At 40.1% G+C, this 23,652-nt stretch overlaps 2 protein-coding genes across 2 annotated transcripts in view; one reads left to right on the plus strand and one right to left on the minus strand.

Annotated features, from left to right (window-relative positions):
* The first annotated feature begins 559 nt into the window (after positions 1-559).
* On the plus strand, positions 560-11,841 carry LOC309799236 (kinesin-like protein KIF28P). The gene is made up of 7 exons (XM_082612215.1): positions 560-1,128; positions 2,650-2,784; positions 3,511-3,677; positions 3,929-4,035; positions 4,296-4,472; positions 4,754-4,918; positions 9,603-11,841. Exons 1-7 carry the CDS (start codon positions 815-817, stop codon positions 9,753-9,755), a joined length of 1,218 nt encoding a protein of 405 aa, XP_082468341.1. The 5' UTR covers positions 560-814; the 3' UTR covers positions 9,756-11,841.
* Positions 11,842-12,241: 400 nt separating this feature from the next.
* SCCPDH (saccharopine dehydrogenase (putative)) overlaps positions 12,242-23,652 on the minus strand; it is a 38,550-nt gene continuing 27,139 nt past the window's right edge. The window contains exons 10-12 of the mRNA XM_082615002.1: positions 15,296-15,407; positions 13,950-14,031; positions 12,242-12,874 (exon numbers count right to left, since the gene is read on the minus strand). Of these exons, the coding sequence (XP_082471128.1) occupies positions 12,769-12,874; positions 13,950-14,031; positions 15,296-15,407 (300 nt within the window). The 3' untranslated portion in view covers positions 12,242-12,768. The remainder of the gene's footprint in view (positions 12,875-13,949; positions 14,032-15,295; positions 15,408-23,652) is intronic.

Raw genomic sequence — 23,652 nt, forward strand, 5'->3', positions numbered from 1 at the left:
TTGGTGTGCTCATGGGAGGAGGTGAGCTCAGGGACTTCCTACTCCTCCATGTTGGCCACTCCTCCTGGTAACCCTCACTTACTGAAGGGACAGACAGTGCCAGGCTCTTGTCCTAGATTTTCTGCTCATTGGGTGTGAACACACAAGTTTATTATCTTATAGTTCAGTAGGTTAAAAGTCCAACACAGATCTCACTGGGCTAAAAGCAAGGTGTCAGCAGGGATGTTTTGCTTTCTGGAAGCTTGAGGGGACAGTATGTTTCCTTGCTCTTTCAAGCTTCTAGAGCCACCAACATTCCTTGGCTCATGGCCATCTTCAAAGTCATCCACATAGCATCCCTCTGACCCTGCTTCCATCACCATCTCTCTTTCTCTGACCCCCTCTTCTGCCTCCCTCTTCCACATTTAAGGGCTATGTGATTACACCGGGCCTATCTGGATAATACAAGCTAATCTCCCTATTTTAAGGTCAGCTGATAAGCAAACTTAATTCCTCTTTGCCATAAGGTAACATATTCACAGGTTCCAGCGACTGGGACATGGACACCTTTGAGGGTCATTCTTCTGTGTACAACAAGCCCAAACCTTCATTTCTCCTGGGAGGGTCTGTTTTCTAACTCCATCATTTCTTCTAAGTCATTTCCTGGGATCCAGCAATGCTGAAGTAAATAGGTCAGGAATGAATGTAGTGCTCTTGAAGGACCTCATCAAAGCTAAGTTTGATGAGAGTGTTATTGGTCTTGGGTACCCAAAATCCAGCCCATCAGAGACAGCATGCTGGGAAAAATCATAGAAATTAATCGTTAGAGCAGCAGATGGAATCAAATATTGGCGACCTACCTTTGTGTTTCCAGGTGTGGATTTGGTCAAAAGCCAAGTTTATCAATAGGAAATTCCAAATGGAGGAAATTTACCAGCGTTTTCTGGATGGAGAAGATAGCCATGTAGCTCAGGAAGATGACCCTTTCTGGGATCCTGCTGAGGTCATCCACTTGGGCTCAGCTCACATCTGGCTCCAGTCACTTGCCTACTGCATGAAGTTCGAAGAGCAAGTGGAGTTTCTGAACTGTGACAGGCTAGAAGATGCAGTGCTGCATATCCACATGGGCCCCTGCTCCCCGACAGGACAGTGGGTATCTCCTCCGCCACCCTGTCTAGTTCTGGGTCGGTCACACAGAAAACTCATAGCACGCCTGAGTTCTCCTGGAGGGGGGTGGTCAGCTTGGTACCCTGAAGAGGTCATTCGTGAGGCAAATGAATGAACTCATTCATTCATAATTTGGCTTTATCAAATCTGATTTTGCCATGGCAGCCAAAGCAGCTGACCTGGAATACTTAAAATCCCATGTCCAGCAGCCTTTGAGCAGCCCAGCACTGCCCTAGGGGACCAAAGGAGTGAGGAGGATATCCTGCAAAGAGGCAGGAGTATAGTAGAAGGAAACGTGGACATGAACCAAAAGACCTGGTTGGTAGAGAAGCCAAGGGTGCTGTAGGACCTTCTACTCACAGCCACCCGCACCCCCCCCCTTGCCCAGAGCGCCCGTGAGGTCTGGCACCCACCACACCCACTTGCTCTTTCCAGTGCTCATCCTCATCCCTGCTGATGAGGCCCAAGAGCCAGAAGCAGAAAGCTCATTTTGTAGCTCAGCCTATCTCCCTGCACAGACTCTGGTAATTTCTTTGTTCCTTTTCTCAAGGAAGGAACTGTGGTGTCTTTGTTTCCTTATGTGGCCTCATTCTGAGCTGTTATCCAACCTTTGTTCTAACTCCACTCCATTACCTTTACTGTCCCCTCAGGGTGTCTCATCTGTTTTCTCTCTTTGGGCCAAAGGCAGTTAAGGGAGTTTTTACAAAAGCTAAAGTCTCTTAGCAATTCTAAGCAAAGAGGCTGGCAGGAGGTCTGGTCTGGGTGCCAGGGTCCTCATGGGTACCTGATGCAATCTTTTTCTCTTTCTGAAGAGGAAACAGGCTGAAGAAGGGAGCAAGAAAACTGCGAAGTGCTGTGACTAAAAGACCAAGATGACCACTGACTCACTGTCTTTACTGGGACTCTAAGCAAACTTCTTGGTCATTTTGCTACCTCGGGCTTCTAGGCTGCCTGATGGTTATATTTCCCACTCTGAATCAATAAAGTAGCATTCTAGTTTACAGGTTTCAATCTTTGTGAGCTCATTGCTGTGAGAGAGGTCCCCTATTGGAAAGCTGTCCCTATTGGGTTCTGAGCCTGAGGGCCTGGGGTTGACCCTAGACCGTGAGGAGTTCACCGAGGTAAATGACACCCGGAGAGGCTGCATCTGGGCAGCCAGCTGGCTTCCTCTGGGTGGCAGCCCCTCTATCCCACTGGGAACCTACCTAAATCTTCAATGCTAGTTTGGCACCCACATGTGGGTGCATTTACTGCAAGAAGCTGTTATATTCCTGTCTCCTCCTTGAGACAGTCCATATCTTACCTTGAAGTACTAGAGCATGGAGTGGGCTGTTGTTATATGTCTCTTGAATGAATGAATTCTACTGCTGGTAACATTATCCATCCTTCCTTCAGAGAATCTGGCCATCTCTTAGGAGTCTATGTAATTCCCATTGACATCACAGTCCTAACTTGCTTGGACCCAGGCTAACCTGTGACAATGTTTACCTCCTCTGTTTGTAGAGCACGTGGCGAGGAGGATGTGGTTATTGACCCACTGGAGCTGCTGGGCAAGAGAATGGATTTCCAGATTTGCATTGTGCGGTGCCTTGGCACCAAGTGGCTAAAGAAAGATGCAGAGCGGGGTGTTCAGATGGGGTACCAGCCTGCCCCGCAGAGCTGCTGAACACGAACTGCCCACTTTGTGGGCCCTGGTGGGAGGGAGTCTTTCCTCAAGTTTTAAGAATGAGCTATCATGTCATTTTCTTAAGTTTTTTTGCCTGTTCAACCCCCAAATGACTATTTCCTCCAACTGTTTAACAGACAGATAAGCCGCATGCCCCTCCAGGTCAGTGGAATGTGATCAGTGCGTACTGATCCTCCTAAGTAATTGAAGCAAAGAGTCAGAAATTTTAATTATCAGAAAGACTATCCAGTAAAACTGTGTTATCTAAGTAGGACGATTGGGTTTATTTTATTTAGTTGGAAACAAAAGGACTGTATTACAATATGGCAGAGGCACCAGATATGCTTAAACTAATTAAGCTAAAAGGATATTAAAAGATAAAGCAATAAAAAAGGCAGGCTTTGAAGGGCAAAAACAAACTGCAACCTCATGTGGAAAATTAACAATTTTAGATTATCTAAGTGGAAAGTATTTATCAAAATCCTTTTCTCTTTTTGTTAGACATTTAATATTATCTATGTAATGATGATACCCACATTGAATAGCTGAGATGTTGGAGGTGGCAATCACAAGAATCAATTATAGGTCACCTTTTATCACCTAACCAAAGCAGGCTATAATTCTTTGGCTCACCTGATACTTTTCTTTACAAATGTATCCCTTATGGTTTTAAGTTATGTTTTCTGTTCTTGCCTCAGGTACAGAATTTATGATCTTCCAAACACTTTACATACCAAGCCTGTATGGAAAATTCTGAATCCCCAAATTGAAGAGACTGTCCAATTTACAGCCTTAAATGCATCTCAGGAGTTTCTGAATTATTTACAGACAAAAGCTCTCATTGTTGATTTATGGGGCCTTCAAGGTACCACGTTTACTTCCTCTTTTGCATGGTGCATTCCTCAGTCAGATAGCATGTCTGTATACCTAGGGCTGCAGAGGAGGGAGATGGAGGGAGGTGGTCAGGGTCTTGACAGCAGTGGCCAAGAGCTATCGTTCCTTGGGCCTCTGGGTTTTAGTCCACAGGTGATCATATGGCTTAAATCTCCTCACACAACATGGGGGCTGGACAACTGAGACATTTCTTTCCTTGATGGTGTCTCCTCCACACTACAGAAGGCTGTGCCGAACTGAGCTGCTCTCAGCCAGACCTCATGGTCACAGGTGAAGGCCACATCATGGTGGACACCAAGAAAATATCCGCTGTGATGGATAAGGGCCAGGTGTGTATACTTAAGTGACATTAAAAATAGTTGTCACAGATGACTAAAAATATCTCCGATGACAGTTGCTTGGGGATCATCAGTGTTCCTTCCCATTAAAAAACCTTTTACTTGATTTATTCCTGTGAACCCTGAGGGTCTTAAACCCTGGTCACCACACCCCTCCACCCCACGTAGTTTTCACATGGTAGGAACAACTGCCACTCTCCAAGGGTATGCAAATAATCCAGCAAAAGGCTAAACTGACCTGTTTTTTGTAGACTACATCAAACCAGATACCAGAACTTTATCTGAAACTGCTCAAGGTAGAACAGGAGACAGAACTGCTCAGAAACATTAACAGAGTGCTCAGAGAGGAACATGTGTTTCTTAAAGAATCTCTTGAGAAAACTGGTTCTAGTCAACAAGGTAAGAGGCCGCTCAAGTCTTGGTGTTTAGCTTTTCTCTAAACTCCTACATTTGTGATGTGTATTTTCTTTCTAAGAAATGAGATTTTAAATGAGTTAGTATCTTGTTTCAGTTTAAAAAAAGAGGGGGAACTTTTTCTCCTTTTTCCTTGTAAGATTTCTTTGAATGGGTCCAAATTGGTGCCTGATAAATGCTGATGTAGTAAAATGCACCAAGATAATTAAATATATAAATATCTGGATAAATAAACAGATGAATAAATAAATGTTATCTTTCAACCTCAGCACATAAGCCTTCCAATACCCTGAAGTTAACTGGGATGACAGCACAATTGCCAGCAGCCAGAGAGATTAATCAGATGCACACCCAGCAAGCCAGCTATGACAGAGAATTTGCCAAAGCTCTTAAGGTGTTCTACCAAAGCATGAATGTGGCAAGAGAGCAGTTTCTCAAATTGAGACATTATAAACCTCCTGTAAGTAACCAGAATCCTGGGAGCAAAAGGAATTTCTTTCCATTAAATGCAGCTGTTTGATAGAACTGCATTTCCCGAGCGTGGGGACATGGGTGTGTTTAAGCCGAAGAGCAGGTTGAGGCCTAGAACACTGTGAGTCTGCTGCTTTCGGGGCTCCACCCATCTTTGCTCCCATTTTTACTTTAGTGTACATCTGGCTGGTTCAAGGCAGCCATGGCCACTGCAGCACTGATATTCCTTCACTTTATTATGTACAGAGTATCTCAGAAATGCAAGTTCACTTTATCATTATAAAACCAAATAAATATAATTCATCACATTAAGATATTATAGGAGAAAAATCATGATTACTTCAATATATACAAAAAAAGCATGTGATAAAATTCAGCATCCTACCACGATAAAAACTTCTAGCAAACTAGAAATAAAATGGACATGACTTAATCTGATAAAGGCAATCTTAAACGAACACACAGTAAGCATAATCTTAACAGTAAATCACCGATGCCAGCTATCTTCACTTCTGTTTGACATTGTACTTTAGGTTCTAGCCAGTGCAGCAAGCCCAGAAATAAAAGGTATAAGGATTGGAAAGGAAAAAAGGTAATAATAATAACAGTATACATTTATGTAATACTAAGTGCTTTTACCTTTACTGACTCAATTCTCGCAACAACCTGATGGGTAGGTACTATCATTAGGTTTATTATACAGTTGATGGATCTAAGGCACAAGAGAGGTTAAGTAACTTATGTAAGGACACACAACTAGTAAGTGTCAGGGCCAAGCTCCAAACCCAGGACTGCTCCATGGTCTATACTCTTTCCCACTACACCATGATGCCTCTAGTATTATTTGCAGATGACATGTTTATGTAAATAGAAAATCCAAAAGAATTTATAAATTACAAGGTTGCTGGATACAAAAATCAATATTTAAAAATTAATTATGTTTGAATATAACAGCAATAGAACAAAATTTTTAAAATGAAAGATAGCATTTATAATTGCATCAAATGTAAGAAGTACTTAGGCCTAGAGCTAACATAAAGTATGGACTTCTATGGAGAAAATTTTAAAGCTTGTCTGAGAGATGTTAAAGATGATCTAAAGAAATGGAGAAACATGCCATGGCTCCATGGTTTGGAAGATTTGCTACTGTAAATCTGTCAAGTCTCTTGAGATTCAATATAATCCCAATAAAATGTAATGGAATCTGACAACACGATCCTACAATTTAGATGGAATCGCAAAAGCAAAGATTAGCCGAGAAAATCCAAGGCTCAAAAACAAGGTAGAGAACTTGCCCTACTGTATATCAAGGCTTATTTTAATGCTATTGTAATAGAGGGTAAGGTATTGCCCAAATGTAGGTAAGATAACCAAAGGAAAAGAAGGCCAAGAAATAGATTCACTCAGAATTAGAGACTTCATATATGACCGAGGTGGAACCAAAGATGCGTGTGGCAAGGATGGATTTTTCAATAAACAGTGTTCAGGGCATTCAGAATACACATGAAGATAAACGAAATTGGAGTCTTATCTAAAACTATACCTAGAAGTCAATTTTAGGTGAGAATTAAAGACCTATACATGAAAGGTAAACCCCTAACGCTTACAGAAGATACTTTAGGAGACATCTTCATGACCTCATGGTGGAAAAGGATTTAAACATGACAAGAAAAATACCTAGATTTAAAGAAAAAATTGATAGACTCACCTACATTAAAATTGTGAAGTTTGGTCCAGAAACCAAAACAAAGTCGAAAGGGATAGGAAAAGTCATTTGCAACACATTTAATATATAATGAGCTAATATCCAAAATAAAGAACTACTACAAACCAAAAAGAAAAACAGAGATAGATTTTGACCCAGTAGGAAAAAATGGTCAGAAGATCCGAACAGGAACTTCACAAAAGAGGAAACCAAAAAGGCCAATAAATATATGAGAAAGTGCTTAACTTCTTTAATAATTTGGGAAACACTAATTGAAACCAGTGATATGCTAGTATAAAGTAACCATACTGGCAAAAATTTCCATCTGAAAATATCAAGTTTTGGTAAAGCTATGAAGCAACAGAAACTTTCATGTCACGTTGGAAGGAGTATAAATCGGTACAACCACTTAAAAAACTGTTTGCCGTTTATCTAATAAAAGTCAAAGATGCATCTACCCTGCAAGCCTGCAACTCAACTGCTCTTCTCCAGAGTAAACTGGTTCTGCACTTCTCTGCACCTTAATGCCCTGAGGCAGAGGTTCTCAAAGTGTGGTCTTCTCACCAGCAGCTTCAGCATCATTTGGGATCTTGTTAGAAATGCAAATTCCAGGGTCCCCTCCCAGACCTGCTGAACCAAAATCTCTGGGTGTGAGGTCCAGTAATCTGTGCTTTAACAAGTCCTCCAGATGATTCTGCCTTAAATTCAAGTTTGAGAACCACCTTTCTAGGCATCCTACATATGTAATGAATTTTCTCTCCTACCTATCTAGAATGGTACTAGTTAGACACCATTCTTGAGAGAACTGGGAAAATAGTCACTCAAGTCATTTTCTCTTCTGCAGTTCAGATGATGGACCAGCTGAAAAATTCTGTAGGAACCCAAGCATTCGTGCACTGGCTGTATTTTAACAACATCTTCCATAATAGCCCCCAAATGGAAATATCTTAATGTACACCCACAGAAGATAAGTAATTTATGGCACAAATGGCCAAAAGACAGGCAAAATATACTGTTTAGGGCTGCATTCTAGGTGGCGAGAAAATGATTATCACACAATTTAGGTTAGTGGTTGCTGCTGGGGGTAGAGAAATGGGTGTGACCAGGAGGCGCTCGAGACGCAGTGTGTTTTCTTGAGCAGGTATGTTCACTTTAACTGTACCTATGCATACACTTTGGGTAGTCTTTTGTCTGTACACCTCACAATAAAAAAGAAGGAAAAACCAGTGTGATAAACACACTAAAAATAAAGTTATAAGCCACAACCTGGGAGAATCTATGTGTATTATTTATCATCGAAGATTAGTATCCAGAAAATATAAACAACTACATACTTTTTTAAAAATAAATTTATTTATTTTTGGCTGCGTTGGGTCTTCGTTGCTGCACGCAGGCTTTCTCTAGTTGCCACAAGTGGGAGCTACTCTTTGTTGCGGTGCGCGGGCTTCTCATTGCAGTGGCTTCTCTTGCTGCGGAGCACCGGCTCTAGAGCGCAGGCTCAGTAGTTGTGGCGCACGGGCTTAGTTGCTCCGCAGCATGTGGGATCTTCCCGCACCAGGGCTCGAACCCGTATCCCCTGCATCGGCAGGCGGATTCTTAACCACTGCGCCATCACGGAAGTCCCTACATACTTTTAAAATAAGAGAAAGACAACTCTTTCTCTTTGTAGGAAAACACACTGGAAAAAATGGCCAAAGTATCTGAGCAGGCATTTCACTAATAATCAGGGAAACAGAAACTAAAATGAGATGCCACGACACACTATCGGCCCCCTGCCTGCTCGCATCTCTGTGAGCACCGTCACCTCCTCCACCGTTGCTCACTGGCGCTCTGGCCCACAGTGGGCCCCTGCAATCCCTGCTCAGGGATACCTGCTCCTATGGGGCAGGGGACACATCAGCCAACTCTCAGTGGGAGAATCCCCACCCAACATGGTCCTGTGCAAACCTCAGAACTTCTACAGTATTAAAAGAATATATACCATACCAATCTCAAATATTTGGATTATCTCACCAATGTTCCCTGTTGGCAGTAAGTAAAGGGTCATTTAGGCAGCCTTCCTGAAACAGGACATGCTCCTAGGTGATTTGTCGTCTCTGGTAGCAGCTTTCAAATGCAGCTTTCTGGCCCAAAGGGAGAACTCGCTGGGCACCCCACTCATGTACACACACAGTACTTTTACTGTAATGAAGTGAGTCCACTAATATTGAAACCGAGCAGGATGCTGCGGGGCCCTCCTGGGTACAAAATCCCCTCTGTGTCCCCCATTTCTTGTTTATAGAAAGTCTTTCATCTCCTAGACCTTCCCTGAGTTCCAAAGAGCAGATTCAAGCCGTTATTAACTAGGCAAGTGAGGGAATGCAGAAACAACGGAAAAGCAAGCCCAACATAATCTTTTCCATGATTGTTAGCTTAAAGTAATGCCTTGACTTATGACCCCAAACTGTGGAGATAATGTCCTGTGATTTCAACTGGCTGGCCCCAAGTGGACTTAAAACTGGTGACACTGGGAAGGTCAATTAAGAACTGAAACTCCTGAACCATCACGAAGTAAATAACAAAATGCCTCAACCATTGTTTTTGCTTTCTCCTAAAAAGAAGTTAAGGGATCACAAGACCATGATTTACTAGTTTGCTTTGCAGGAACACACAGATCAATCACATTCACCAATGACAGACACAACGAGTCCCAAGACAGTGCTGGGAAGTCTGCAATTGAAGTCTTACAGGAAAGCTGAAATCATAAAGACCCCCTCCCCTTTACTTGTTTTTTTAAAAACCCTGCGCCCCTGGCCAGCCAGCAAGATGGATTTGAGACGAGTCTAGGTCTCCCATCTTTGGGGTTGGTGCCTCCTTGACTAATACAAGTTTCTCTGCTCCAAACTCCACCATTTCAGTTTGGCCTCACTGTGCGTCGGGCAAACGAACTTGGGTTTGACAACAATATTGTTCTTTTCTTTATTTTTAGGAAGACGATCAAATGCTTCGACCATTTGTACACCAGCAGTCACAAATGTTAAAGGACTTTGGGGACCTACTTGAATCCAGCTTGTGGAAACTGAAAAATGATGTTGCTCTTATAGTGAAAAAGAAGAGAGAATGTTTATTGCATATGGAATAGTGAGGATACACCAACTGAAAACATTTGAGCTTTGAGTTGTAAAGATTATCTGTGCAGCTAGTAAGCTTAATTAACTTGGCTCTCAGAGCTGAATTGTGGACTCAACCTAGTCAACCCATTTCCCACTCACTCAACCTATTATACCACTTTTAAGCAAAACTCTTCTTCAATTTGATTTAAAATCATGTAAAAATGAATCCATAACCAGGGTGAAGGTGAGGTGGAAAATATGAAAGGTGAATGGTCAGCCCTCTGAGCTCTGGGATTGAATGCCTGGGGCTGAATCCATCACTAATCAATTGTGTGGTTTGGGGAAAACGACTTCCCCTCTCTAAGTCTCTTTCCTTATCTGTTACAGGGGAATGGTAACAGTACTTACTGCAGATGGTTAACAAATATAAAAGAATATAAAGAACTTAGAATGTGCTTGGCACACAGAAGGAATTGATAAACAACTGCTGTTAATATTTTCAAGATCAACAGCTCCAAACTTCAAATAAAAGCTCTTTTGATAAGTTTCTTGCTGTCTCACCTAGAGAATGGTTATTTCACGCCCCTCATCTTGTATCGTTGTTCTGAACAAATTTGATATTCTACATCCACTTATTTTCTGTCTTCATAGGTTTATTTGAAATAGGTTCAATTCATTAAGCATCGTTAGTGCCTGTACTGTGGGACCCGTTCAGTGCAAGGGCCTGGGGTGGCAGAGATTAAGATTTACTATGACATCTGCTGGGAATTAGTCAATCTCGAAGAGATCTTGATTCCACAAAGAACTGATTGATGAGTCTTAGTTAAGGACCCACGGGCACTGAGTGCTCTGGGGAAAGGCTTGTAAAGAAAACTTTTGCGGCCTCAGACAGACTAACAATATCAGCAATAACAGAGACTTATCCACTGCTTACTGTGTGCCAGGCACTAATTTAAGTGCTAAACATCTGTGAGCTCATTTAATTTTCACCATAATTCTATGAATTTGGCCCTATTACTTTCCCCATTTTGAGGCTTTAAGGTTAAAAAAACGAGGCTTGTCCAGGCCACTCTAAGCAGTGGGCTGACTCTGTGACTGCATTCCTAACCAAAGGCCTGGGGTCTTAATATGCAGGACTGTCCCAAGGAGCAGTTTGACTGATTTGCATAAGAACAGGAAGGAGGCAATAGAGGTGACAACTCCAATACTTGCTCCCTAAAATATAAAGTTAGGGGCACTGAAACTCTACTGGCAGGAGACGCTCTCAAGGGCTCCAAGAGGAGTCTCCCTGGGAAGGCAGAGGCATCTGGGCTGGTGACTTCAGCTTACTACCAGGACCCAAGGGCTTATGGGAGGGGCTTGGGTTTTGCCTGTAGCTCAGGTCCTGGCTGAATGTATGCACATGAACTAAAAAATAACCTGTAACCTTGGAGCCCAAGTGTGGAGCTCCATGTTGGTGATGGCAGGGACAAGGGTCAGCAAAGCATCACAGAATCCAGGAAAGCCTTTGTCCTTGAGGCAGGATAGCAGTGAGGCCCTGGGAAGCAGGAACGACTTCTACCTCTTGGACTGAGACTTAAAGTTCTTGGACAATTTGCTTGAGGCAAGTAAATATACTTTCTGCAAGTGAGCAGGTGGAGCCTTGGAGGGTTAGAAAGAATATCAGGATGAGACACTTGTACCTCAAGCTGGAGGACAGGGTCACACAGGTGGTCATATATCAGCATCAACACTAGAGCACAACACAGTACACGTTGCAAAAGTGGAAAGATGCACATGGAGTCTCACCCAGTAGCTCCCAAGTGCAGATCTAAGCCACGGATTCCTAGGGCCCAACCGTCACACCTCCCGAATGCAAACTGCTGGGGTCCGCTGGGGAACCTATATTGTTTGTGGTTCGGATATGCAGCTAGTCATGAGATCTCTTGCTCCTGTCCATCTTCCTGATTTTAGAGATGATAAAACCTCTTCTAAGGCCTCACAAATTAGTCCACAGCTGAGACCCGATTCGACCAGCCCTGGGCAGAGGAAGCAAAGTTAGGATGGACAGTACTATGACCAAGGATCTCCCTCTTCAAGTTAAATAGACCCTCTCTTCTGTACAGGCAGCACAGACGGACCTCCCAACATGAATAAGATTCCTATCAATGTCATGCCTCTCACTGTAGAGTAGAAATTCCATGAAGGCAATGGCTGTCCTCTTTACATAATGAATGAAACAGAACACTTATGTGTTTTTATTATATGCTTATTACAAAAGGAAAAGTCCTTTGCCTTATTTTTGGGCTTCAGTGGAAACCTGGTTAAAATATAAAAAGTAAATTAGAGAAAAATTTTGCTTAGGCAGTGAAAATCAATAGAAACGTACCAGCTATATCCTTAAACCTAAGGCACACAGGTACAGAACCAGGGAAAATGAATGATAAGCCCAATTGTTAGCAGTACACAGACCACTTATGAAGCACATTTCTACCACTACTCAAATACACAGGCACGTCCAAACACAGAACCACTGTTCAATTGACAATCCTTTATTATTAAACTTAGGTAAGAGTCCAAAATCAGTCAGTGTGGATGGGTGAAAAAGTAGGCTAAAATAGCAAAAACTGCAGTTTCATTTGGCAAAGGCCTACACTATGCAGAGAAATTCATGGGGAAGTGACATCCCATTCAATATCATGGCAAGGAAACGAGCAGTTGCCGTCTTACATGACCACCAGCCTGGGCGTGTCAGCCACACAGAGAGAGCCACCCATCCCACCCTCTGATCTTCCAGCTCACTTAAAAAACTGACCTTGAATTCTTCAATGAAAACGTCAGTCAAATATTAATTTTTTCTCACAAGCAATAAAATCACAAAAATCAGCTAAGATTTGAAATTTAGGGTAAGCTAGTACAATTCCCTGCTTTTACTGTATACATATTTTAGATTTGACAATCTTTTCCTCATATAGTCAGACAGGCTTATAGAAGAATTTCAAATATCAAATTAAAAAGCTGTTAATTCATGCATTTTATGACTTCGGTTAATTATTCAAATGTTTAGACTTCAGAGCTGCTAATGACACTAAATTCAATGCCACGTTGGTTGAGTCTCTCAATCAACTTTGTTCTGGAGAAAGCTGCTCCAGGAGTGAAGACCCCACCCCTGTAAGACAATAACAAGATGAAACAGTGCACAAAGCCCAGCTCCAGCCCTTTCCTCTGCTAGTGTGATTTACTGGAGGACTAGCTATCGAATCAGTGCAGAGCTTATGAAAACCTGATTCTTGATTCCATCATGGACTGCTTTTGGTTCCATTCCTAAAATCAGCCAAATGAGCAAGTAGCTATTATTCAAGAGTAAACTAGTACCCAGCAAACCCGTCGAGGTTGGTTCAGTGACTAATGAGACTGTTTCCATAATACTGGTGTGTGTGTTGGAAGGGGCACACTGAGGGTTATTAACCCAAGTAACAGCTGCTGTTTATTAAGTCAGCCCTTAGACTCAGGAGGACTAAATATGCACATGGGCAAAATAAATTTAGGTAATCAATTATTACTAAAGCATAAACAAGACAATTTGGGTGAAAAAGAAGTTTCTTTAAATGTAATGGGTAACATTTAGAAAATGCTAAATATTTTCAAAGAGTATACAAATATTTGAAGAAAATTTAATTAAGTTTCACTTTATATAATTTTTAGGTTTATTACTTACTACTGTTTCAGGTCAGACCTAAATTTATTTGTTTCTAAGCCTGCAGGCCTATGCTCATTTGTAAAGTTGGCCTACTTTTAGGGTAACATGCTTTTAGGGTAATATGCTTCAGAAAGATAGTTCACTTGAAACTTTTCTAGCCAGGATGCCATGAATCAACTCATGCTTGGGGTCAAGGCTCCCACTGCCAGCTGGGTATCATTCAGCATGGATTAGGGGCTCCTGCCAATAACATTTAACTACAGGGACCTTTTTTTGAGTAGCTGACTTTGGATCTGAGTTATTTTCAGGAGGAACTGAAGCATGGCTCTCAAACTTTTCTGTCTCCTCTCATTTACTTCTGCACTGTTCCTAGAGGCCAATAAGGAACTGTCCTTCTCAAAATATTAAGTTTACCTCTGTCTTTGGATCAAAGGTACTGTAAATGCTTATGTACAAACCCAATGCCTGAAAACTGAACCAAGATAAGCTAAAATACAACATAAATGAAAAAGATATCTTCAAATTTGAAGAAAACCAGACTTACGCCTTAGGAAGATCAGAGGCGTCAGTTAGTAGAGTTATGGCTGCCTGGACCATGGCTATGGGGGTAGCCACATAGCCAGCTTCTGCAGATAACAGGTGATGAAAGAAAAAGAACGTATTCATAAAATATGCATTCAACAACACCCAAAAATCAAATGGTAGATTTTATATCTAAGTATCAGTGTACAGAATTTCCTCAATAAATACTCTGTTCATGTAATAACAAAAATAACAACATTTATATAGTACTTATTAAGTGTTAGGAACTGTATTAAGTGCTTTAAATCCATTAAACTCATTTAATTCTCCTAACAATCTAGGCTAGTATTATTTTATACTGATTTTACAGATGAGGAAACTGAGGCATAGAGAGGTTAAGAGACTCATTCAAATTCACAAAGTTAGGTAGTGGTTGAGACAAAATCACATGCAGGTAGCCGGCTCAAGTCCACACTCTTACCAATAATCCTAGGTTTCTTGTTTCTCTATTCATACACTACACTGATCTTTATCAATCAAATACACCAAACTTCACTTTTAAAAAAAGACTCCATTTCTTAAAGAACAACTAACTCTCAAAGAAGTCTAACTTTAAGAAGTAACTTTAAAAGAAGTCTATAAACAAGGAGAACATTAGTGTTTATATTCATGTTAAATAAGAACATAGCTTTTCTTAAAAACCCAAGTGGAAATTTGAAAAAAAGGCAAGATGCAAAGATATCTTTGCTATTGGGCTTGATTAAAACTGCACAATAGACCCCCCGTGATCTATTAGGAATGATGGTAATTAAACTTATACTATAATTCACAAGTGGGATTGTCTCTGTACAGTTCTCTAAAATCTATAGCATAAGTTATTGAATGTTTTGGAGTGATAGTTCTTTTTAACAATCTATCAAAACTTTTACCTTGCCCAGAAAAATGCACATGTGCACACACTTTACAAACAATGTCAGGGGTGGTCCAGACTCCAAAGAAAGCTTGGATCACAGCTTTGATTATGTTATAACTACACTGCTTTAAAGTGACCCTTGACTATAAGAATAGAACAGATAAATATCAATCAGCCCCTTGTCTTCTTAATATTAAAAATTCCATTCAGAATTACTGAATCATACTGAAAGAAAAAAAAAAAACAGATAGAGGGACACAACAATAAAATTGAATGATACCAATAATTCCAATCCTTCTTTTAACAGAATTATTTATCATTATTACTTAAATAATTTGTGCAAATTTATTTCTAAAACAAATAAACTTTAAAAAGAAACTGTTGTAATAGCACACCACTTTATAGCTTAAGACAATGTAAAACTCCCAAGCATTCTTAAGTCACATGTGAAATACCTGGTCCTTTCACCTGAGTACAAATTCTGATATTTGGTTTGTTCTTATCAGGACCAAAGCCTTGGCTGTATCCTTGACCAAAAAATGTCAACGTAAATGATGAGGCATCAATCTGAGGAAAAGAAAGCAAAGGGTTTATTAAATAAATATGTCATTTCCTCCTTGAACACAATAAAACCTACTAATATACTTCATATAAGACATTTTCAATAAATAAAAAAATCAATATTCTATCTGCCAGAATATCCTGTCATCCTTTACTTAAGCATGGACCAAAAAATAATTATTTGAAGAACAACAATTTTTGCTGACTGGAGTGATGTTGAGAGGAGGGAGGTAGTGAGGAATAAAGCTGATATAAAGATGAGTCTTAGGTTGTGGCTGAAAGAAGAACAGCACCACCAGAATAGGCAGTTTCAGAGGAAAAGCTGGAGGTAGTTTTTACTTTAGGATAGAATATGGTACTCTGGCTTTAGATATCTGTTTGAGGTGACAAGACAAAAACAGTCAACAAGTAATGGCAGTATGGGCCTAGGGTATAGATATAAAATTGCTCCACTTAGAAGTGTAAAAATTTGATTCAAAAATTAAATTATAGAAGATCTATCCAAGCATCTGTCACAATCATTAAATTTAGAAATAAAATAACAAAGCCATGGTGAACAAATTTTTATTAAGTATCAACCAAGGGTCAGACACTATGTTAGGTCCTGAGACATAAATAAAGTATTAATAAAATTAAACGAAAAAGAAAAGGCATTCCTGGAGCTTACAGTTTAGTGTGTGTGGAAATATATACATATATACACACACACACACATACACACATAAGAGATCTAATAACAATATGAGACATGAATTAGAAGTGCAGGACTAGTTTAGCAGAGAGCATTATTAAGTTTACTGAAGAAGAGGTGAGGGTTTTGAATTGTGTGTGTGTACGCGCATGTGCACGCGTGCGCATGCACACACACACACATTCTAATAGAGAAGTTTATTACATAGAAAAGTAAGGTGAGTACCAGAAAGGAGAAACCATTATTTAAAGGCAAAACCAGACAAGGATGCCACAAGAAAAGAAAATGACAGCCAATATCACTGATGAACGTTAAGTGCAAGAATCCTCAACAAAATATTAGCAAACTGAATTCAACAATATATTAAAAGGACTGTATACCATGATCAAGTGGGATTTAGTTTAGGGATGCAAGGATGGTTCAACATCCATGAATGAGTCAATGTGATATATCACATTAACAAAATAAAGGATAAAAATCATATGATCATCTCAAATGCAGAAAAAGCATTTGACAAAATTCAACATCCATTTATGATAAAAAGTCTCAGCAAAGTGGGTATATAGAGGGGATATACTTCAACATAATAAAGGCCATATATGACAACCCATTGCTAACATCATACTCAATGGTGAAAAGCTGAAAGCTTTTCTTCTATGGTCAGGAACAAGACAAGAGTGCCCACTCTTGTCGACAGTATTCAACATGGTATTGAAAGTTCTATCCAGAGCAGTTAGGCAAGAAAATGAAATAAAAGGTATCCAAATCGGAAAGGAAGAAGTAATACCATCATTATTTGCAGCTGACATGATGTTATGTATAGAAAACCCTAAAGATTCCATCAAAAAATCAGAACTAAAATGAATTCAGTAAAGTCATGGGATACAAAATCAACACCCAAAACTCTGTTTCATTTCTATACATTAATGAACTATCAGAAAGAAATATTAAGAAAGCAATCCCGTTTACAAAGGCATCAAAAAGAATAAAACATCCAGGAATAAATACAGCCAAGGAGGTGAAAGACCTACATGCTGAAAACTACAAGACATTAACAAAAGAAATTGAAGAAGACCCAAATAAATGGAAAGACAGTCCATGATCATGGATTGAAAGAATATCATTATAATGTGCACACTACCCAAAGCAACCTACAGATTCAATGCAATCCCTATCAAAATACCAATGGCATATTTCACAGAACTAGAACAATAAATCCTAAAGTCTACATAAAACCAGAAAAGACTCCAAATAGGCAAAGAAATCTTTGCAAGAAGAATGAAGCTGGAGGTACCATGCTCCCTGATTTCAAACAATATTACAATGCTATAGTAATTAAAACAGTATGGTATTGGCATAAAAACAGGCACATAGATCAACAGAACAGCACAGAGAACCCAGACATAAACCCACACATATGTGGTCAATTAATTTATGACAAAGGAGCCAAGAATATTCAATGGGGAAAGGACAGTCTCTTCAACAGATGGTGTTGAAAAAAATGTAACTGGACTGCTTCTTACACCATACACAAAAATTAACTCACAATGGATTAGAGACGAATATTAAGACCTGAAACCATACATCTCCTAGAAGAAAACATAGGCAGTAAGTTCCTTGACATAGGTATTAAAGATGCTTTTTCTGAACTTGACACCAGAAACAAAAGCAAAAATAAACAAGTAAGATTATATCAAAGTAAAACGCTTCTGTGCAGCAAAGGTAACCATGAACAAAATGAAAAGGCAACCCACTAAATGGGAGAAAATATTACAAATCACATATCTGATAAGTGGCTATTACCCCCAAAATATAAAGAACTCATACAACTCACTAGCAAAAACCAAACACTCGAACTGAAAAATGGGCAGAAGATCGGAAGACATTTTTCCAAAGACATACAGATGGACAATAGGTGCATGAAAAGATACTCTGCATCATTAATCATGAGGGAAATGCACATCAAACCACAATGAGATATCACCTCACACCTGTCAGAATGGCTACCATCAAAAAACTAGAAATAGAGGAATGACCAAGATGGTGGAGTTTAGGAAGTCCCTGGACACACCAAAATTATAACTATGTACAGAGCAACTATCAATGAGAACAACCTGAAGACTAGCAGAAAAGATTTTCAACAACTAAAGATATAAAGAAGAAACCACAACAAGATGGGTAGGAGAAGCAGAGATGCAGTGCAGGCAAGACCCAAACTCCCAGGTAGGCAACCCCCAAATGGGAGGATAATCACAATTACAGGCATTCCCCCCAGGGAGCGAGGGGTCTGAGCCTCACACTGGGCTCTCCCCAGCCCGGGGGTCCTGTACCAGGAAAACAAGCCCCCAGAACATCTGGCTTTGAAGGCTAGCAGGGCTTGCATACAGAGAGCTGGAGGGCCATAGGAAACAGAGATTCCACTCTTAAAGGACTCACACAAAATCTCACATGCTCTGAAATCCAATGCAGAGGTAGTAATATGAAAGGAGCCCAGGTCAACCCACTTGCTGGTCTTGGAGAGCCTTCCAGGGAGGCAGAAGGGAACTGGGACTCCCTCTGGGGACAGAGATGCTAATGGGAGCCATTTGGGGGCACCTGTTCTGCCATGAGGACACTGGTGCTGGCAAGCACCATTTTGGGGTCCTCCCTCTATCTCATTAGCACCAGGTGCTTCCCTGCCCAGTAGCAGACCAATAACAGCCTTGGGACTCCCTGGGTCCTGCAGCCAGATATGTTGGGACCCAGTACTGCTCATCCCAGGGGGGTGGCACCAGCCTGAGCCCCCTGGATACCTGGCGCAGCATGCCATGACTTGGCCACACCTCCTATCAGGCTGGTACCAGCCCAGAACCTCCAGGGCCCTGCAGCCAGCCTCTCCAGGACCAGGCCATGCCCACCAGAGGGGCAGTAGCCTCGGCATGAGGCAGGGCCTGGCAGCCATCTGGGGGCCAGCTCTGCCTACTAGTGTGCCCACAGTAGTCAGAAATGCCCATACAGCCCACATAGGGGGCACCTCTACAGCATATAGCTCCAGTGACAAGGGGGGAGTATGCTGCTAGGCCCCACTGAAAGTCTCCTACAGGAGGCCATTCTCCAGGATTGCAAAATGTAACTGACTTACTTAATATCATACACAGAAATAAAAAACAGAGACAGAGGCAAAAGGAGGCAACAGAGGAATGTGTTCCCAAAAAGAACAAAATAAAACACCAGAAGAACTAAGATAAGTGGAGATGAGCAATCTACTTGATAAAGAGTTCAAGATAATGATCATAAAGGTACTCAAAGATGCTTGGGAGAAGAACGGATGCACATAGTGAGAAGTCTAACAAAGAGTTTGAAAATATAAATAAGAACCAAACATAGCTGAAGAATGTAATAACTGAAATAAAAAATACATGAGAAGAAATCAACAGATTAAAGATACAGAACAGATCAGTAAACTGAGAGTAGTGGAAATCATCCAAGCTGAACAGAAAAGACAACGTTTAAAAATGAGAACAGTTAAAGATACCTCTAAGTCCTAATATACTAATTTACTAATATTTGCATTACAGGGGTACCAGAAGGAGAAGAGAGAGAAAGGGGAAGAACTTATCTGAAGAAAAAATAGCTGAAAACCTCTCTAACTTAGAGGAAACAGACATCCAAGCCCAGAAAACACAGAGAGTTCCAAACAAGATGAACCCAAAGATATCTACACCAAGACATACTGTGATTAAGATGGTAAAAATTAAAGATGAAGAGAGACTCCTAAAAGCAGGAAGAGAAAAGCAACCAGTTATGTACAAGGTAACTCCTGTGAGGCTATCAGCTGACTTTTCAGCATAAACTTTGCCAGGAAGAAGGGAGTGGCATGACATATTTTAAAGTAATGAAAGGAAAAAACCTACAACCAAGAATACTCTACCCAGCAAGGCTATCATTCAGATTTAAAGAGAAGTTTTACAGACAAGCAAAAAAGCTAAAAGAGTTCAGCACCACTAAACAGGCTTTACAAGAAACATTAAAGGGACCTTTCTAAGTGGAAAAGAAAAGATTACAACAAGAAATATAAAAATTATGAAAGGAAAAATCTCATTGGTAAAGGCAAATATATAGTAAAGGTAGTAGACCAACTACTTGTAAAGCTAGCAGAAAAGTTAAAGGACAAAAGTAGTAAAATCACCTATTTTTACAGTACGTAGTTAAGGGATACACAAAATAAAAAGATATAAAATATGATTTCAAAAACATTAACATGGGGCTTCCCTGGTGGTGCAGTGGTTGAGAGTCTGCCTGCCAATGCAGGGGACACGGGTTCGTGCCCCGGTCCAGGAAGATCCCACATGCCACGGAGCGGCTAGGCCCATGAGCCATGGCCGCTGAGCCTGTGCGTCCGGAGCCTGTGCTCTGCAACAGGAGAGGCCACAGCAGTGAGAGGCCCGTGTACCACAAAAACAAACAAACAAACAAAAAAAACCAAAAAACATTAACATGGGGTGGGGGGGGAGTAAAAATGCAGGGTTGTTAGAAATGTGTTCGAACTTAAAGAGATCAGTAACTTATAATAATCACAAATATATACAGATTGCTATATATAAACCTCATGGTAACCCCAAACCAAAAATCTATAATAGATACACACACACAAAAAAGAAAGAGATACAAACATAACACTAAAGATAGTCATCAAATTACATGGGAAGAGATAAAAAGAAGAAAGAATAAAAAAACTACAAAAACAACCAGAAAACAATTAACAAAATGGTAGTAAGTACATACCTATCAATAATTACAGTAAATGTAAATGGACTAAATGCTCTACTCAAAAGATGCAGAGTGGGCTTCCCTGGTGGCGCAGTGGTTGAGAGTCCGCCTGTCGATGCAGGGGACACGGGTTCGTGCCCCGGTCTGGGAGGATCCCACATGCCGCGGAGCGGCTGGGCCCGTGAGCCATGGCTGTTGGGCCTGCGCGTCCGGAGCCTGTGCTCCGCAACGGGAGAGGCCACAGCAGTGAGAGGCCCGCATACCGCAAAAGAAACAAAAACAAAAACAAAAACAAACAAACAAACAAAAAAAGATGCAGAGTGACTGAATGGATACATAAACAAGACCCATATATATGCTACCTACAAGAGACTCACTTCAGATATAAAGACACACATAGAGTGAAAGTGAGGGAATGGAAAACGGTACTCCATGTGAAAAAAAATGAAAAGAAAGCCAGAGTAGCAATATTTATATTAGAGAAAATAGACTTTAAAACCAAGACTATAACAAGAGATAAAGATGGATATTACTAAGTAGAAAGGGACCAATCCAACAGGAGGATATAACAACAACCCAACATAGGAGTACCTAAATACATAAAGCAAATCTTAACAAACATACAAGGAGAAATTGACAGTAACAATCATAGTAGGGGACTTTAACACCTCACTAACATCAATGAACAGATCACACACACAGAAAATCAATAAGGAAATGCTGGCCTTAAATGACATATTAGACTAGATGAACTTAATAGATATATACAAAGCAATCCATCCAAAAACAGCAGAATACACATTCTTTCCAAGTGCACACGGACACTCTCCAGTATAGATCACATGCTAGGCCACAGAATAAGCCTTGGTAAATTTAAGAAAATTGAAATCATATCAAGCATCTTTTCCAGCCACAACACTATGAAACCAGAAATCAACTATAAGGAAAAACTGCAAAAATCAAACATGTGGAGGATAAACAACATGCTACTAAAAAACAAATGGCTTAATGAAGAAAGAGGATATCAAAAAAATACCTGGAGACACATGAAAATGGAAACACAACAATCCAAAATCTATAGGACAAAGGAAAAGCAGTTCTAAGGGGGAAGCTTACAGCATTACAAGCCAACCTCAGGAAACAAACAAACAAAATTCAAGTAAATAACCTAACTTTACACCTAAAGGAACTAGAAAAATAAGAACAAACAAGACTTAAAGTTAGAAGGAAAGAAATCATAAAGATCAGGGCAGAAATAAGTGAAAGAGAGGTTACAACAACAGTAGAAAAGATCAATGAAACTAAGAGCTGATTCTTTGGATAGATAAACAAAATCGATAAACTTTTAGCCAGACTCATCAAGAAAGAAAGAGAGCTCAAATAAATAAAATCAGAATTGAAAAAGGAGAAGTTACAATTGACATCACAGAAACACAAGGGATCATAAAAGATTTCTGAAACAACTGCATGTGAATAAAATGGACAATATAGAAGAAATGGATGAATTCCTAGAAATGTACAATCTCCCAAGATGGAATCAAGAAGAAATAGAAAATATAAACAGACTGGCTACCAGGAATGAAACTGAATCAGTAATTTAAAAACCCCTCAACTCCCAATAAACAGAAGTCCAGTACCAGAAGGCTTCACAGGTGAAGCCTACCAAACATTTAAAGAAGAGTTAATGCCTAACCTTCTCAAACTATCCCAAAAAAATGCAGAGGAAGAAATGCTTCCAAAGTCAGGCAAGGGGTAGGGGTGGAAGAAATCAATGAACTGGATATTTTTTTTAGATTAAATAAATTGAATAAAAAATAAAGAAAAAGATAGGAGCTTTTCAGTACATTTATCAAAATTAGGTAACTATTATTTAAAAGTAGCAATAGATTCATCTACTCATGTATGCCCAAGGTCATATGCTGTCAAAGGCCAATACCAAAGAAGATGAATTCCAAATAAAAATAGGAGAAAGCCAAGTTGGATAAGTTTCACAAAAGAAACCAAGTGGACTTCCTTGGTGCAAAGATATTTGGCAGCTTTCTCAGGCATGACCACTTTTCCGTCCCATTTCCCTCACTTCATCCTACAACATGTAGCCTTATAAATGCCTGAGCATTACATTATAAATTGTAAGTGAGTTCATGAGATCCAAGCAGAGATTATCTTAATAGGATGAAGAAAATAAAATAATAGGATGGCATCCAGGCCTTTCAAGGCCTCATTCATTGTTCACTATACACTAAATCTCCCAGAATTAGTGTTGGCAAGTAGAGAAGAAAGGAAAAGAGGAAACAAAAAGGGAGAGAAGTTATTGATTTTTTCTGTCCAAACATGTCTAAGGGAGAGGATAACTTTTCCAGGCTACCTGAACTGTAGTCCATCTCTTGTGAAGACTGATTCCACCAAAAAAAAAAAAAGTGAATTGTATTCTGTAATTTGCTTAAATGGAGAGAAGAAGTAAGCAGGACAATGCCTTGTCCTGAAATTATCTTACCTACCTAATAGATATATTTCTGGCTAAGTTAATTAATTGCATTGTGGTTTATATACCTCAGGCTCTTGTGAATTAGTTACAGTGAGTAACCAATTCTTCTGGCCGTGATAAATCTAAACAGTGTTAAGAACCCATATAATGATTAGTAAGTTTCAGCACTGGAATCAGGACCATTGTAAGCTCTTCCTTCTTTTCACACTTGCACTGCTCCTACACCAGTGGTTCCTAATTTTTAACTCAAGAACCCCTTTCAGGAGAAAAAGTCGAGAAGGGGTGCAGTAGCATGGTGGATCGCAGTCTAACATGGCTAGAACATA

Source organism: Mesoplodon mirus (assembly GCF_964341445.2).
Source record: "Mesoplodon mirus genome assembly, chromosome: 3".
NCBI classification, from domain to species: domain Eukaryota; kingdom Metazoa; phylum Chordata; class Mammalia; order Artiodactyla; family Ziphiidae; genus Mesoplodon; species Mesoplodon mirus.

Coding starts and splice junctions, on each gene's coding strand:
- LOC309799236 (XM_082612215.1), top strand. CDS start 815: ATGGAATCAAATATTGGCGACCTACCTTTGTGTTTCCAGGTGTGGATT. Junction 3,678..3,928: donor TGATTTATGGGGCCTTCAAG/GTACCACGTTTA, acceptor TCCACACTACAG/AAGGCTGTGCCGAACTGAGC. Junction 4,919..9,602: donor TGAGACATTATAAACCTCCT/GTAAGTAACCAG, acceptor CTTTATTTTTAG/GAAGACGATCAAATGCTTCG.